The following is a 14,606-nucleotide window of genomic DNA, read 5'->3' as shown; positions in this document are numbered from 1 at the left end:
GTTTGCTTTAGAGATCATGAATGGTCATTTTGATTTGTTAAAATCTATATCTCCTCAGCCATATGCATGGCATTGCTTGTAGTTTGGAATTATACTGTAAAAAACACTTTTTGCAGTGTTTTGCTAGTATGTTTAAAAAAAAAAAAAATATATATATATATATAGGCCTATATACAGTGCAATGCATAAGTGAATACACCCATGCTAAAGTTGACTAAAAAGAGGAATAAAAAATCATATTTTGGAAATTGAACTTAATGTCTTAATTTAAAAAATTAGGAAAAATCCAACCTTTAAGGACACCAATTTTCTTTGTGAATGAATAATGTATCGTAAATAAATAAATGTTCTTCCTTAAAATACATGGTGCATAAGTGAGTACCCCTATGTTAAATTCCCATAGAGGCAGGCAGATTTTTATTTTTAAGTATTTTAAAAAAAACATTTTTAGGATACTATGCATCCTGATAAAGTTCCCTTGGCCTTTGGAATTAAAATAGCCCCACATCATCACATAGCCTTCACCATACCTAGAGATTGGCATGGTTTTATTTCAGTTAGCCTAAAAGCTAGTTTGATTTGCATTGAGAGATGATCTTATGGAAAGTACCCCATGCCAATCTCTAGGTATGGTGAAGGCTATGTGATGATGTGGGGCTATTTTAATTCCAAAGGCCAAGGGAACTTTATCAGGATGCATAGTATCCTAAATTTTTTTTTTTTTAAATACTTACAAATAAAAATCTGCCTGCCTCTATGGGAATTTAACATAGGGGTGTACTCACTTATGCACCATGTATTTTAAGGAAGAACATTTATTTATTTACAATACATTATTCATTCACAAAGAAAATTGGTGTCCTTAAAAGTTGGATTTTTCCTAATTTTTTAAATTAAGGCATTAAGTTCAATTTCCAAAATATGATTTTTTATTCCTCTTTTTAGTCAACTTTAGCATGGGTGTATTCACTTATGCATTGCACTGTATATATAAAAAAATCAAGTATTGTTATCAATGACTTCTGTGGGGTTTTTTCCCCCATGAAACAGGAATTATTGTTTATTAGTTATACATTTACAAGTAAACAACTTAAAATGTATAATGAGCACATCTTCATGATTTCTTAACATTTGCTTAAGGAAAATTGCATCCTGTGTTTTCACTTTACTTAAAGCCATCAGTGATGCATTTATAGAGGGTAGTAACTGTATCAATCACAGAAAGTATTTATAAGAACACAAGTATTTATAAATATATTCACAGAATAGTAATACTTATGAATAAATGAAGCTATAATTCATTATAAGCATGGTCTTCATAGAAAGTGTTACCTAAAATAGCAGTATAAATGTTTGATTGAAACAAATAAAGTATGTCTACCACTCTTTTTTTATTTAGGTATATATAGCTCATTCAATAAAACATCGACTGTACTGTATCCTAAATTATTCAAAATAATTAATATCCCTTTTTCAGAAACTTTTCAGCGAAAAAAAGAGAAAAGAGCTAGAGCAGGAAATTACTGTTTAGGAAATTACTGAAGCCAGAATAAAGAAACAACAATATTTACAAGTAATATTATGTAATTAACATAAGGTTTGCAGCGAATTTTAGGATGTTCCATGTTTTCTAACTTTTTGGCCTCAAGTCTACATAAACAGAACAGTGTGTCATTGTTTTTAAATCATTTGCATGGTGCCTAAGGTTAAGCACTGGATATAAAGATATTTCATGTGATTAAGACTTCAAATACAAAAAATACATCAAATACCAGATTCAAGGCTCGCTATTATCCTGGACTAATTGAAGGCCATGTCAGAGGAGGATGATGCCCATCATAAACACTTCTGAAATATTTTCCGTGCTGTTCTCACCTTTAACCACAGGCTTTCTCCACTAGAATGGTGTAAAAAAAAAAAGAAATTCCTGCCTGCTGCTACTTGGGAGTTCAAGGCCTTCATCTTCTCCTATACCTGCTGTGACTGCCTTCAAGTTTGTTTCTGTCACTTTGAAGTGACAACATTTCAACATTGTGAAAATTTTTGCCAGCCTCGATTCACCCTGCAAATCTTTTGTGGTCTCATTATCTGCTCCTGCATTAATATATTAGCAGTATGCATCCTTGGAGATTTGCTATTGCAACATAGGCAGTATAATGAATGCTTATGTCAATCACAAGGCTGAGGTCACCTCTTGCCACCGGTCAGCTCACAAAGGAAAGACCTTGAGGCACCTTCCCTCCTCAAGATATTCATAGTACAAATAAAATAAATCAGTAGGCCAATATCTTCATCTCCAATACTGCAGGAGTTGGGTCCTTTTCATGAAGGGGTATTGCCAGCAAAGTGTACACATCAGTTTATAAAGTCAGCATGAAACAGAAGTCGCAATAGACTTTTCTACCCTAATGTTCAAGTGAAACGCTTGTCGAACAAGAAAAAATGTAATGCAGGATTTGATTTTGTCCATCAGGAATTGATTGGAACGTTGGATGGTTGTGGTTTGCTATAGCTGTGATTTCATGTAGGTAAACAGGTTTTAAACACATCATCAGAGAAGAGAAGAGATGTTGCTGCAAGTGGGGGAATGTGAGTTTGATTAAAGATTACGAGAGCACATGAATTTAAGAAAAAAAAAAATTTATGTGCACTGATAAATATTTTATAATAAATACTACAATGTTCCACATACAACAAGAATTGCCCATTTTGATTACATGGTGACTTAGCTATGATCCAATAGCTTACAGGAAAGTGAATGTGAAGAATGTGAAGAAAGCCTATAAGGAAAGAACACAAAAAGTATATGCTATTAACTCACAAAGTGTATCTCTTTATGTGGATATAGACCTATTGCGCTCAGCTGCATTATCAGCAAATTCATTCACGACCAGCCGAATAGCCGTCTCTGGCTAGGCTACTGACATTTATGTGCTTGTGCAAATGCCATAGTTAATGATAAAGGCTACACGGGCCCTGTGCAATCTCCCTCTCCAGCCTGTTTGGTTTTCCAGTTTTGGAGGAAGATATTCTCTTGATTCGATTCCTCGAGCAGTCCATTTAAAATATAGGCCTATCACAGTAACCACAGGTATTTGCCTCTTATCCAGACAGCAGGTTATTATTCAGACTTCAAGGTGCAATATATTAGGCTAGATAAAACTCTTTTATCTACAGTACTGTTAAATAGAGGTAAACTGAGCAGTTGTGCTTTTATCCATGACTCCAGTCCAATCCAATAAAAATATTTCGATGGAAATTCCATTTCCTCACCGACACAACTGTCTTTTTAAATTAAACCCATGTCACTTCTGTTAGGTGTCACGAAAATTACACGATCTTTTTACAAGATTGAGACTAAAATGTATATAATCTTAGGCAGCAAGCAATTTTTCAGCAAAGTAACGACCTTCAGGACCAGACTGCCAACAGACATATAACTGGTTGTCCGACTTTGCATTAGTCAACGGCAATGCATCACATTTTCTGCGACTTTACTGCCATCTAGTGGACAACAAGAAATCCGTTAGTTTTTTTTTTTTTTGTCTATGTCCATAGATATATACTCATAGACTCTTCATTAGCGGCCGTTTTCGCCCGCCACATTGAAGCAAGTTACATAGTAAAACCATGCATTGAGTTAGGCTTAATACATATAAAACATGATAAAAACACAAACCAACACATTCTCACCTCGTCACCTGTAAAAGGTTATCCCATTTCTGAATCGGGAATTTAAATATCGGCAGTTTCACAACCAGCAGCTGCGCAATGATGTGGCATCATTGATTCTTCTACTGTGAGTGACGACACGCTGACCGTTGCAAGATGGCGGGCGCTCCTACGTGTCTGGAGCGGTCGAATGAGAAAACTACGTATGCATATCTATGGTCTACGCAGATAATTTAATGTCGAATTCCAGTATTACCTTTTTGAAATCAGTACAAATGAAATACAATTATTTGTTCAATAATATTACTTTAGGTATATTTTATAATTCAGGTTTAACTTAATGAATTTGACCAATTTAAGAAAACAAATATATTATCAATTAAATGTCATAAAAACATATATTAATGACCTTTATTGATTATTTTATTCCATAATAAGTTATTTTGGGAATACAATTATAAAACGTACATTTATTTGATAAAACGCACAATCTGACTTTTACGTTTGCACGTATGACATCATTGATGACGCGTGTAACCGTTGGGCGCTAATTTTCAAATGGTCGTCTGAACAGACGGAATAAAGAAAGTTTGGATCAGTTAACTTATAACTTACTGCTTATAAATCATCAGTTCATCGCAGGTAATCGGAACTTCCGTTGTTTGTACTTCATCTAAGATACGGTTTCAAAGCCACAGTGTATAATTTGATCTGTTATGTTTTCAGAAGTGTGTTTAGCGCTAGCTAACATGCGTTCATAAAAGGCTAAACTGAAGTGTTTGCATGTATGAATTTCGCTTTTGGAAATTAGCTCTGGGGATATAAACTTCTGTTCTTATATAACGTTTATTGTTGACATGTTTGTTAGCTATTCGTTTGCTCATTTTAAGCAGCTAAATAAACGTTACTTGACTTTGTTTACATGGCAATATCTCTGGATTTAACGTTACTTGTGTTGAAGTAAGTTAACGTTTTAACAAATGCACTATTTAGCAGACTGCACTTAATGGAAATAGCTGCATATTAGTGGTGTATGGATATATGACAGATCAATATTGGCCCATAGTTTCGTAATGAGCGCATTCAGTACCCCGACCTCCCGGCCACGGCAGTGGTCGTCCCCGGCAATAGGACACAAAGCCGCTCTGTCAGCCACCAGCACACCTCTGCTGGATAACATTCAGGGAAACGACGATGAACAGGAGAGACGTCAAAGACGCAGATCCAAAGTCATCGGAGTGACCGACTCCTCTATCAGCGAGGCCGGTAGCCACAGGTTGGTTTGAAACCCCGTTGTCAGCTCCATTAAAATACAAAAACAAAAGTAAGACGGCACAATGTACACTCATGTTTTTTTTCTCCATAGTAATACACCCGCTGCTGTCCCTAAGCTGTCATCAGCACAGATATCTGAGCATTATTCAACCTGCATCAAGCTGTCCACTGAAAATGTGAGTTAAAATCGATGTATGATGACTTTATTGTCAGTATTTTCCTGAAAATGCAACATGGCTATTACTTGTCACCTTCCTTTTGCAGAAAATTACCACAAAAAATGCATTTGGTCTGCACCTTATTGATTACATGGCAGACATTCTCAAGCAGAAGGACTCAGAGCTCAACTTCAAGGTAGAAACCTGCCGAATTTGTATTTAGCTCCACTTTGACAAAGTTGACATGCATTATCGGAAATTATGATATTGTAACTGTGTTTGTGTGTTGATCTAGGTGGCAGCGGGCACCCTGGATGCCAGCACAAAAATCTATGCAGTGAGGGTGGATGCGGTCCACGCTGATGCTTACAGAGTTCTGGGAGGCTTGGGCTCTGAGACCAAACCAAAAGAGAGTAAGTAGATATTCAAGTTATGGATCTGCTGACATGTTACAAAAAAACAAAGATGGCTTGTGCTGTAGGTCAGAGAGTGTTATGCGATCATTGTCTTCATGGTGTACTGGTGGTGTCATTCCCTCTCAGGACCCTGCACAGTTTTACTGAAATCCCATCTCATTTCAGGTCAAGATGGTATCGAGGAGGCAGTAGCCGAGGGCGGTCAGGGAGAGCAGGTGGCTGCTAAACAGACTAAGAAAAGACCTCAGAAGAAGACAGTGGAGCAGAACCTCAATAACATCAATCTCTCTGAATCAGAGATGAAGTGTGAGGTGAATAATATCTGAGTGTGATTGAGTCAAGTAAAAAAAATTGTTTAGCACTTTTCACAATACACATTGTTTTAAATCAGCGTTAATGTTGGTAATATCCTTATGCCTTATAGTTACTTTTAGCTGAATTGAGCTGGGCGATAATAATATAGTTTACCTTTTGTGATGATACAATCAATCAAGCAGTTGAGATTTGCTATATAGCAGGGCTGTATGTTAACTTTTTTTGCGCATAGCATTGGTACTACAGAGGTTGAAAGTTTTGTAGCACAGGCCTCGCACTGTACAGCCCTCCCTGTATAGGCTAGTATACTGTATGTATGTGGATAAAGTTGAACATACATACTTATTTATTCAACTTTATATAAAGAGCTGAGTGATAATATAGTTACATTTTGAATGCTATGACTCCAGGTAATGTAGGATCATAGGATGTACGATTAACTCAACTGAATATGTCGCTGGCTGATAATATAGTTTAAATATTTTCACAATATAACAATCAAGAAGTTGAGATTTTCTAGATGGTACATATACTGAAAACTGTTTCTTTAATGTTTTAAACAAGTTGATTTATGTTGTGAGGACCCCAGAAAGCATGTGGTGTAAGAACCTACAGGAAGACCTGTCCTAAAGCATTCTTTGTGCAGGTGGACCCCATGTTCCAGCGCATGGCTGCTTCCTTTGATGAGAACAGTACAGCAGGAGTGTTCCTCTCTGTGCTCTTCAGTGAGGACAGTCGCTGTGAGCTGCGCTTTCCTTCACATATGACCTTGCTGAAGACACAGCCACCTCCTGTGCAGGTGCCCGATCAGAACGTTCCTGCCTCACCATTTACAGGTAAACCGGCTTTGCACATCACACTCTGTTCCAAGTTACAGGACAGTTTACTCTTGGGTTCACTGAGCAATATTCAGTATTCACAATCTAAATGTTTCCGGATGTGTTGAGAGTTACAGTCGTTTGGCAATGTGAGTCTATTGAATCATACCTTTTTGATTCTTCCAGGTCATCTGAAGACATTAGAGGACAGGCCAATTTGTCCATCCTTAGAGGATTTCTCTTTTACTAGATGGACTCCTGAGCAGGTGAGACTGTTATGATGACTATTTAAAGCCTCAATATGGTGTCCATATACACTGCAGTTCAAAAATTTGGGGTCAGTAAGATTTTTAAATGTCTGTTATACTCACCATGTCTGCATTTATTTAGATATTTTATCAAAAACAAAACAAAAACAGTAATTTGTGAAATTTTATTTATTTTATACTATTTCCAAATATTTTAAAATGTAATTAATTCCTGTAATGGCAAAGCTGAATTTTCAGTAGCCATTACATTTCTTATCAATGTTGAAAACTGTTTTGCTACTTATTTTTCTGGAAACTGTAATAACCTTTTTTCTTAAGGATTCTTTGATGAATTGAAAATCAAAAGAACATTTATTTGAAACAAAAATATTTTTAACATAAGTCTTTACTGCCACTTTTGATCAATTTCATGCATTCTTGCTGAATTAAATAATACAATTAATTTCTTTAAAAAAACAACTTATTAACCCCTTTTCAACAGTAGCATGAGTGCAATATTAAGTGTGTTTTATATTGATGTGATCATCTTTCATGTTGTCAATATAGACCACAAACCTCAACCAGCTGCTTGAGAAGATGAAGCAGGGAGAGCACGCATTCGACGTCAATGCAGACATCGAGCCAGATGATGATGACAGTCCAGATTTTGGGGATCATTTTGATGCAGATGTGGATGAGGGCAGGCCAGAAGACTGTGAGGAGTTTAAGGAACACAGAGAAGCTTGTTCAAAGAGCCCCCAGAAAGGACGGTTAGTACTTACGAAATGTATTGCACCAAAGTGTTTGCTAATTTTTAGTTACAAACAGGCTCTGCTTCACAATAGGTGAATAGTTGCAGTGGTTTGATATTGTGCATTTTCATCCCAAAGACCTAAGCTCGACCTTAGCTAGCTACTATAATTTGTGTTGTATTTTATGTCTCTGAATAAAAAAAATTCTTTGCTGTTTTTGTATGTCCATTCACTGTGAGGTGTATTTGCATTATTAACAGAGGTGTTATTCCTATTGGCGAGGTGGATATTACCACCATGTGTCTGCAGTTGTCTGATCAGCCCAGAGAGTACTCATACTTCAGTCCCAGGACCATGGCCACTTGGGTCGGACCCGGCTACTGGCTCTTCAAACCTGGACATAAGCGTAAGTCATCGACTAGCCTAGGAGTGTTTAACTATACTTTTTTATTTATTTATTGCTTTCTTAATTTAATTTGTAATATTGCATTCTCTATTGTTCTTAGTGGTTGTCCCATTCAATTTCTAATTTATCCTTTGTAGAGGATCACAAACCAGACAAAGAACCTCGGAAACGAGCACCAAAAAATCCTCTCGTTATTGACTTTAAAGGAGATATCAACTTTCACAATTACTTTCGAACAACTAGAGTAAGTTCCTGTTTACTAATTAATTTTCATGACTTCCATAATGGACAACCGCTTCATAACAGCAATTCATACAATGTTTTTTAATCCCTCTACCAAAAACTTTCAAACCTTGTAGAAGTCAGCAGCAGATTAATCGGTGACAATTTGACAAATAAATACTTGTTATTTCCAGGCAGCAACCACTATCAGTAAATCGGCTTTGAACAGCAGCAATAAGAAAACCACACTTCCAGCAGACTTCCAGTATCCACCCAGTAACCTGTCACAGCTCAGCCTCAAACCCACCAACACAGTAAGAGCATGAATGTTTAATATTCCTGTCTGCATTACTATGTGCACTTCAGCATTTTGGTTGTAGGATATCTTCAACATCACTAGAATAATGCTGTATAAGAGATTGACTGCTGGATTGTTTTTTGTTCATCTTACAAATTTGACTAATTTATTCTCCCACTTTAGTTCAGTGCAGAAGGAAAGAAGAGATTATCGGGAGAGCTGGGTGGGGACATAGGAGAGTATGATTACAACAACGCCAATGACACAGCCAACTTCTGTCCTGGTCTTCAGGTACACTAAACACTACTGTTACGTGTCATAGCTTGGCATGGAGACGGTCTGTTAACTGTTAGTGGTTTCTGTAAATAGGAAGGGGACAGTGAGGATGCTGAAGGCTTTGGAGGATCTGATGACTTCCAAACAGACCGACCGACCCCTTTCTCTCTGGACACAGATGACATCTCTACATACGGAGAAGACTGTCTTGTCCCTGAGCCTCACAAGGTAAGATGAGAGGACAGATATTGGGTTACTATGCTACACACTGATCATGTAGTGAGATTTTCTTTGTTATTTGTCAGTTATTATTAGTTTTTATTTCAGTATTTTTGTATAGACAACTCATTAATTGTTTGCTTATCTAGGTAAACACTATTGAGATAAACTATGCCAAAATGGCCAAGAAGATGGACATGAAGAAGCTGAAGACCACTATGTGGGGTCTCCTAACAGAAAGTCCTGAAAAACCAGACAAGGTTTGTAACTGTATCTTTCTGACCTTAGTGAAGCTCTTTTATTTATATTTTTCAGCATCTTTATGGGTAAGTTTAGAAGTTACTGTTTGCATACTGAACTAGAACATAGAACTGAAATAGTAAATTAGTAATCAAACAGTAATCCTCTTTTCTCACAAAACGAAGTTTTCTTTTCCTCTATTAATTTGTCATTCAGATCACTGAAGGCAGGGCCGATAATTAGTGTTTTCAATAATCCAATTCATTTATACAGCACATAATAAAACAACAGTGTTGACCACAGTGCTGTATAATATACTGAAATAATAAAATAAACACAACAAATGTAGAAACATCTGCAAAAAAACAACCTAAGACACCAGTACATGTGGCAACAATGCCTTGTCACTCATACATGATCAAAAGCTAATGTAAAAATGTTTTTAAATGTACTCATAGTTGATGATTGTCTAATATACTGTTCAATAGCCTTGGGGCAGCTACCGCAAAAGCAAGCTCACCTTGAACAAGAACATGTAGAAGTTTTTGCGTATGGGATATTAATCTCTTTGACTTGTGAACGTGAATCAGACTAGCAATATACGGAGGGGCTGTATCAAAGATTTAAAAACAAACATTGAAAAATCTTGAAATTAACTGTTAACCAGTGCAACGGTGAACCAGAGTGCAGTGTCATATTTCCGAGTACCTGTCAACAATCTTGCGGTCGCGTTTTGGACCATCTGTAATCTGTCCAAAAATAGTTTTGAGCTCCATAATAAAGCGAGTTGTAGTAGTCTAATCGAGTGAATATTATGAATATGAATAACCTTTTCTGAATCCTTACGGGTCCTTAAGTGATCCCAACGATATCGTTCCTCTGTATCATTATAGCTGTGGTGTGGACTCTGCTATTCTTTTATATTTTGAAAGATTTTTAGAACTATATTTTTACCTCTATCTTTATAGTTGTTGGTCTGAACCGACCTAGAGATCATTCTTGGTTGGATAAAACTCGTTTTGACACACTCTCACAAACCACACCCAATTTTTTTTTAACTTTGTTCTGTTGTTCAGCATTTCTTGTTGTCATTTGATTAAAAAAAATGTTTTAATGACTTATTGCTTTTACCATTTACAGCAGGTGGAATGTGAGGAGACAACAGAAGTACCTGGAGAAAAATCATTCAGCCAGTCTGTCAGGAATCTTGTACAAAGGTACAGGTTGTTTTTAAGGCCTGGTGCTATGTATCTAATAGTCTAAGGATTGACATTTTTCATGCATATACTGTACATAAATTTCTCTTTCCTGCCCCACCAGGCTTCCCTCCACCATGGCTACCAATCTCTCAGTACCGTTGGCTTTTGTGGCCCTTCTGCACTTGGCTAATGAGAAAGTGAGTACTACTTTCTGCTTTATATAATGATTTCAAAATCTACTGTAGATGGATGTTTGTTTCAAATTCTGTATTAGCATGTTGTTTATTATGTTTAAAGTGTAAATTGCAGGTTACATTTTTCACGAAGATAATGCAATGTGTTTATTAAACATAAAGATAAGAACCGCCCACCATTGTTTTTTTATACCAAAATGCTGAATATAATATGAAAAGTTGGCACTTTTAACAGTGGTTTTAACCGCTCCCGTTCCCTTCCACTAGATGGGGCGTGACGTCATAAGAGGAACTCACTAGTAGAGTTACCGGCATAGTCAATAGGACGCTAGCAGCTAAATGTAATCACCTAATGCATTAAGTATGGTACTCTTCAATGTTGTATTTCTTTGAAAGCTATAGATGCCTTACATAACTACAGAAAAATTGGTTGTATGTTTTATTTGATAAAAAACTTATGGATAAAATATCTCAACTGTAAACATACTCGTGTGTGCTGACTTCAAGGGGACTGTGATCCTGCCTGAAATGAGAATAAGCTATTCGCAAAACAAACGAGTTCAGGCACGTCAGATCAGCCGGTCGCAGGTTGAGCTGTTCCACTAAACTCCAAAACACGTTCACCTCACGGCAGCACATACTCTCCACTGCTGATTCAATTGGGTGGCATAGCCCACACAAACACAGTGATGGGGACATCAATCTCTCTTTTTCTTTTCTGACAATAAACATCGCTAATTAAATCGTGAGAAATTGATAAAGCGTGGATTGAGGAAGGGTATTACATGACGTTTGAGGCGTCGATGAGACTAGCGATTGGTGCCTGTGCAGTGTGTGCATCTCTACAGCTCTGATTTGGACTCACTGACACCATGTAAGTTAGTGCTGCACGATTAATCGTATCGCAATCGCAATCGCGATGTCAAGCCTACGCGATTATATGACGCAAAATGCTGCGATTTTATATTAAAACAAATTAGCGCTGTTAACGCACTTATTAATGCAAATGCTTTTAAACCATTCATGCGCGATAAGACATAAAAGAACGAGCTGCCTGTGAATGTCCTCCTGACACACACACACACACACACACACACAGATAGACGCGCGCCAGTATCAAGTTCTCTTTCGCGGTAGAACGAACAACACACATGTATGCCAAAATGAACGCGCTGCCTGTCAATATCCTGACTGTGACACACAGAAAGACTCGCGCTAATATCGTGCGTGCGCACAAAACAGCATGACAGAATACAGTTCTCTTTCGAGCTTGAACGAACAATAACACACACAATTATTACAAAATGTCTTTTTGTCGAGTGTCTTCATAACATAAGAGTAGTCTTATGATGAACATGAAGAGTTGTGATGACTCGTGAAAGAATGAGGCGTGTGAGATCCGCGTCTCTGACAGCGGCTGGTCTTAAAGGGACAGTGCACAGTAGCCACTAATTATATCTGTTGCTAAAGTTAATCTTTTTTTTATTTTATTTTTTTACCCCTGACATGTATGGTTATATGTACTTTTGTATGTAAATTATGTTTTGTTCTTGTTAAAATGCAATAAAAAAAAAATATGTCGCTAAAGTTAATCAAAGAACAAAGGGAGCAGAGAAAAACACTCACTGCTCTTGACTAAAGAACTTTTTTCTTTAGGCTGATTATCACTAATCTGTGTGTGCATTTATTTTCCTTTAGAACCAAGCAAGTTGACTCATGAAACCATTTGTTTATTATATCGCATATCGCAATCGTAATCGCAATATTGACCTCAATTATCGCAATATGACATTTTCCCCAAATCGTGCAGCCCTAATGTAAGTAAATAATAGCCGCTTTTCCACCGAAATTACCCGGAACAATTTGTCCCAGGAACTTTTTTCCCAGGAACCTTTTTTGCCCCAGACCGGTTGCTTTCTGCGTTTACACCGCGGTCTAAAGTACCGGGAAGGTAAACTGCGCGCAACTGCTCCTCCCAGTCTGCTCAGTTGGACAGTAATCAGTTTTGAGCGCCACATTTATAAGTATGGAGGAGATTCAAACTGTGCTGCAGTTATTGGTTTACTAACGAGGTAATTAACATAACAAAATAGACGAGCACTGATACTAAAGCGTGTTCAGAAAGCTCGTATGCGTATAAAATTAGACAAGGTATGTTGTGAGATGACTGGGACGAACGCGCAAAAATGTCCTTTTGCGCAAATACGCTTAAAAAAAGCCTGAACCCCGTCTATCAATCATAAATAGTGACAGTCTTGTAAATAGTTGTTTGTTACCAACCTCAAAGCGCTATTTCAATCCTGTTATAGTAAATTTGTAACATGGTTTGCCTTGCAATAGATGACAATGTGTAAACATAATGACTTAATATTAAAAGCTGTGGCAGAAAAGAGACGAGCACTGATAAAGCGTGTTCAGAGCTCGTAATGCTAACGTTAGATGGCTGTGACGAACGCGCAGAAAGTTTCCTCTTCCACAAATACCCAAATAATAAAGCCTGAAACTCGTCGCCAGTCCCCCAGTTTTTTTTTATTAAATTCCATATTTGCAGACAGACAACTTCCTACTGCATGAAGCCACTTTTTAAAAGGGAGGTTAAAAATAAAGAAAATGCTGCTTGGAGTCATCCAACCAAAATGCGGCGTGAACACAACCAATCAGCTTGTGCAACGCACAAGTCCCACCCCTGAAAGTTCCTGAACTTTGAAAAAGTACTACCTCGTGAGCAGGGACTATCGGAGGGGGAAATATTTACCCGGAACTTCATTTAGACCCTGGTTCCTGCGGTGTAAACACATCGAGTACCAGCCCAAAGTTCCTAGTTCCTGGGGAAAGTTCCTGCGGTGGAAACGCGGCTAATGTCTTCAGTCGTTGTCCCTCCTTGCTATTCTACATGACGGCAAGATTTTGAAAAGACTGGCTTGTTCCCTTATATTATCCGGGTTAAGTTTGCACCAGGCTAGCCTAGACTAGCTCTAACGTAGCTACTCACCAGGACACCTGGCCAACCCTCCACTCATTCTCCTCACACCAAGCATTAATAACTCTTTGAGTGCCATGGGTCCTGGTAATTTCCTCCCCTCTCTCACGCCTGACCGGTTAAAAATTGTAGGGCTGTGGTTCATAAAGAATTTGATGGTTTCCCACATCCCACATCCACATTTCCCACATCCACAACCACAGTCGTTCTCCAAATAGCCATAATACAGTAAGAATCTAGCAGAGCATGGGTTGCGAGTTCCTCTTATGATGTCATCCCCCAGTTACTGAAAAAACACGCTACCTTTGAGGAAACCCCAATAAATGTTATTTTAACGCATTTTAAGACAGAAATAATTAAATATATACATATAGAGCACTTTAATTTACACATTAATTGGCTGTGGTGGTTAACCTGCAACTTCCACTTTAAAGATCTACTTGTCTTGCATTAGTATGCACTGAATATTTTGTAACTTGCATGCACAATTATTTGTGATCTCATGATGCATCAGAACATTTGGTTGCTGTAAATCTAAAAGCTGTTCTTTCATCAACAGAACTTGGAGCTGCACAAGATTGACTGCATGACCGATATCATCATTAAACAAGGCCACTGAAAACTGATACAAATCTTTTTTGTAAAAAAATTGTTTTTTTTGTAACCAAAATGTAAATCCAGTTTGTAAAATACCCATGTGGGGCCAAAACAATATAGTCCAGAGAAAGATGATGTCAGGATCATGTTAAAAACTTTGTACAGGAAACTACCACAGAATTATTTGAGTGAAACTGAAAAATGTCAAAAGCATGAACTGGGGGGGGGGGGGGAAACAGCAGTGTGTGCAGTGCATGTATAATATGATTGCTTTTAAGATCTGTTTAGCAGCCTCATTAAAAGTAAATGTGAAGTTACTGC

The 14,606-nt window shown here is 37.5% G+C and overlaps 2 protein-coding genes across 2 annotated transcripts in view; both read left to right on the top strand.

Annotated features, from left to right (window-relative positions):
• The window catches only part of tacr1a (tachykinin receptor 1a), a gene marked incomplete at its 3' end in the record, with an annotated part of 305,040 nt that overhangs the window by 124,698 nt on the left and 165,736 nt on the right, over positions 1 to 14,606 (top strand). The window lies entirely within an intron of this gene.
• On the top strand, positions 4,179 to 14,511 carry ncaph (non-SMC condensin I complex, subunit H). The gene is made up of 18 exons (XM_084413152.1): positions 4,179 to 4,314; positions 4,739 to 4,948; positions 5,039 to 5,123; positions 5,212 to 5,301; positions 5,401 to 5,518; positions 5,687 to 5,832; positions 6,483 to 6,672; positions 6,841 to 6,920; positions 7,470 to 7,672; positions 7,915 to 8,060; positions 8,198 to 8,304; positions 8,477 to 8,596; positions 8,764 to 8,871; positions 8,950 to 9,084; positions 9,225 to 9,335; positions 10,456 to 10,532; positions 10,636 to 10,711; positions 14,248 to 14,511. Exons 2-18 carry the CDS (start codon positions 4,746 to 4,748, stop codon positions 14,305 to 14,307), a joined length of 2,055 nt encoding a protein of 684 aa, XP_084269278.1. The 5' UTR covers positions 4,179 to 4,314; positions 4,739 to 4,745; the 3' UTR covers positions 14,308 to 14,511.

This window comes from Rutilus rutilus, assembly GCF_951802725.1.
Source record: "Rutilus rutilus genome assembly, chromosome: 7".
NCBI classification, from domain to species: domain Eukaryota; kingdom Metazoa; phylum Chordata; class Actinopteri; order Cypriniformes; family Leuciscidae; genus Rutilus; species Rutilus rutilus.
Note: the sequence above shows the minus strand (reverse complement) of the source record. Positions and strands in the feature narration are given on the sequence as shown.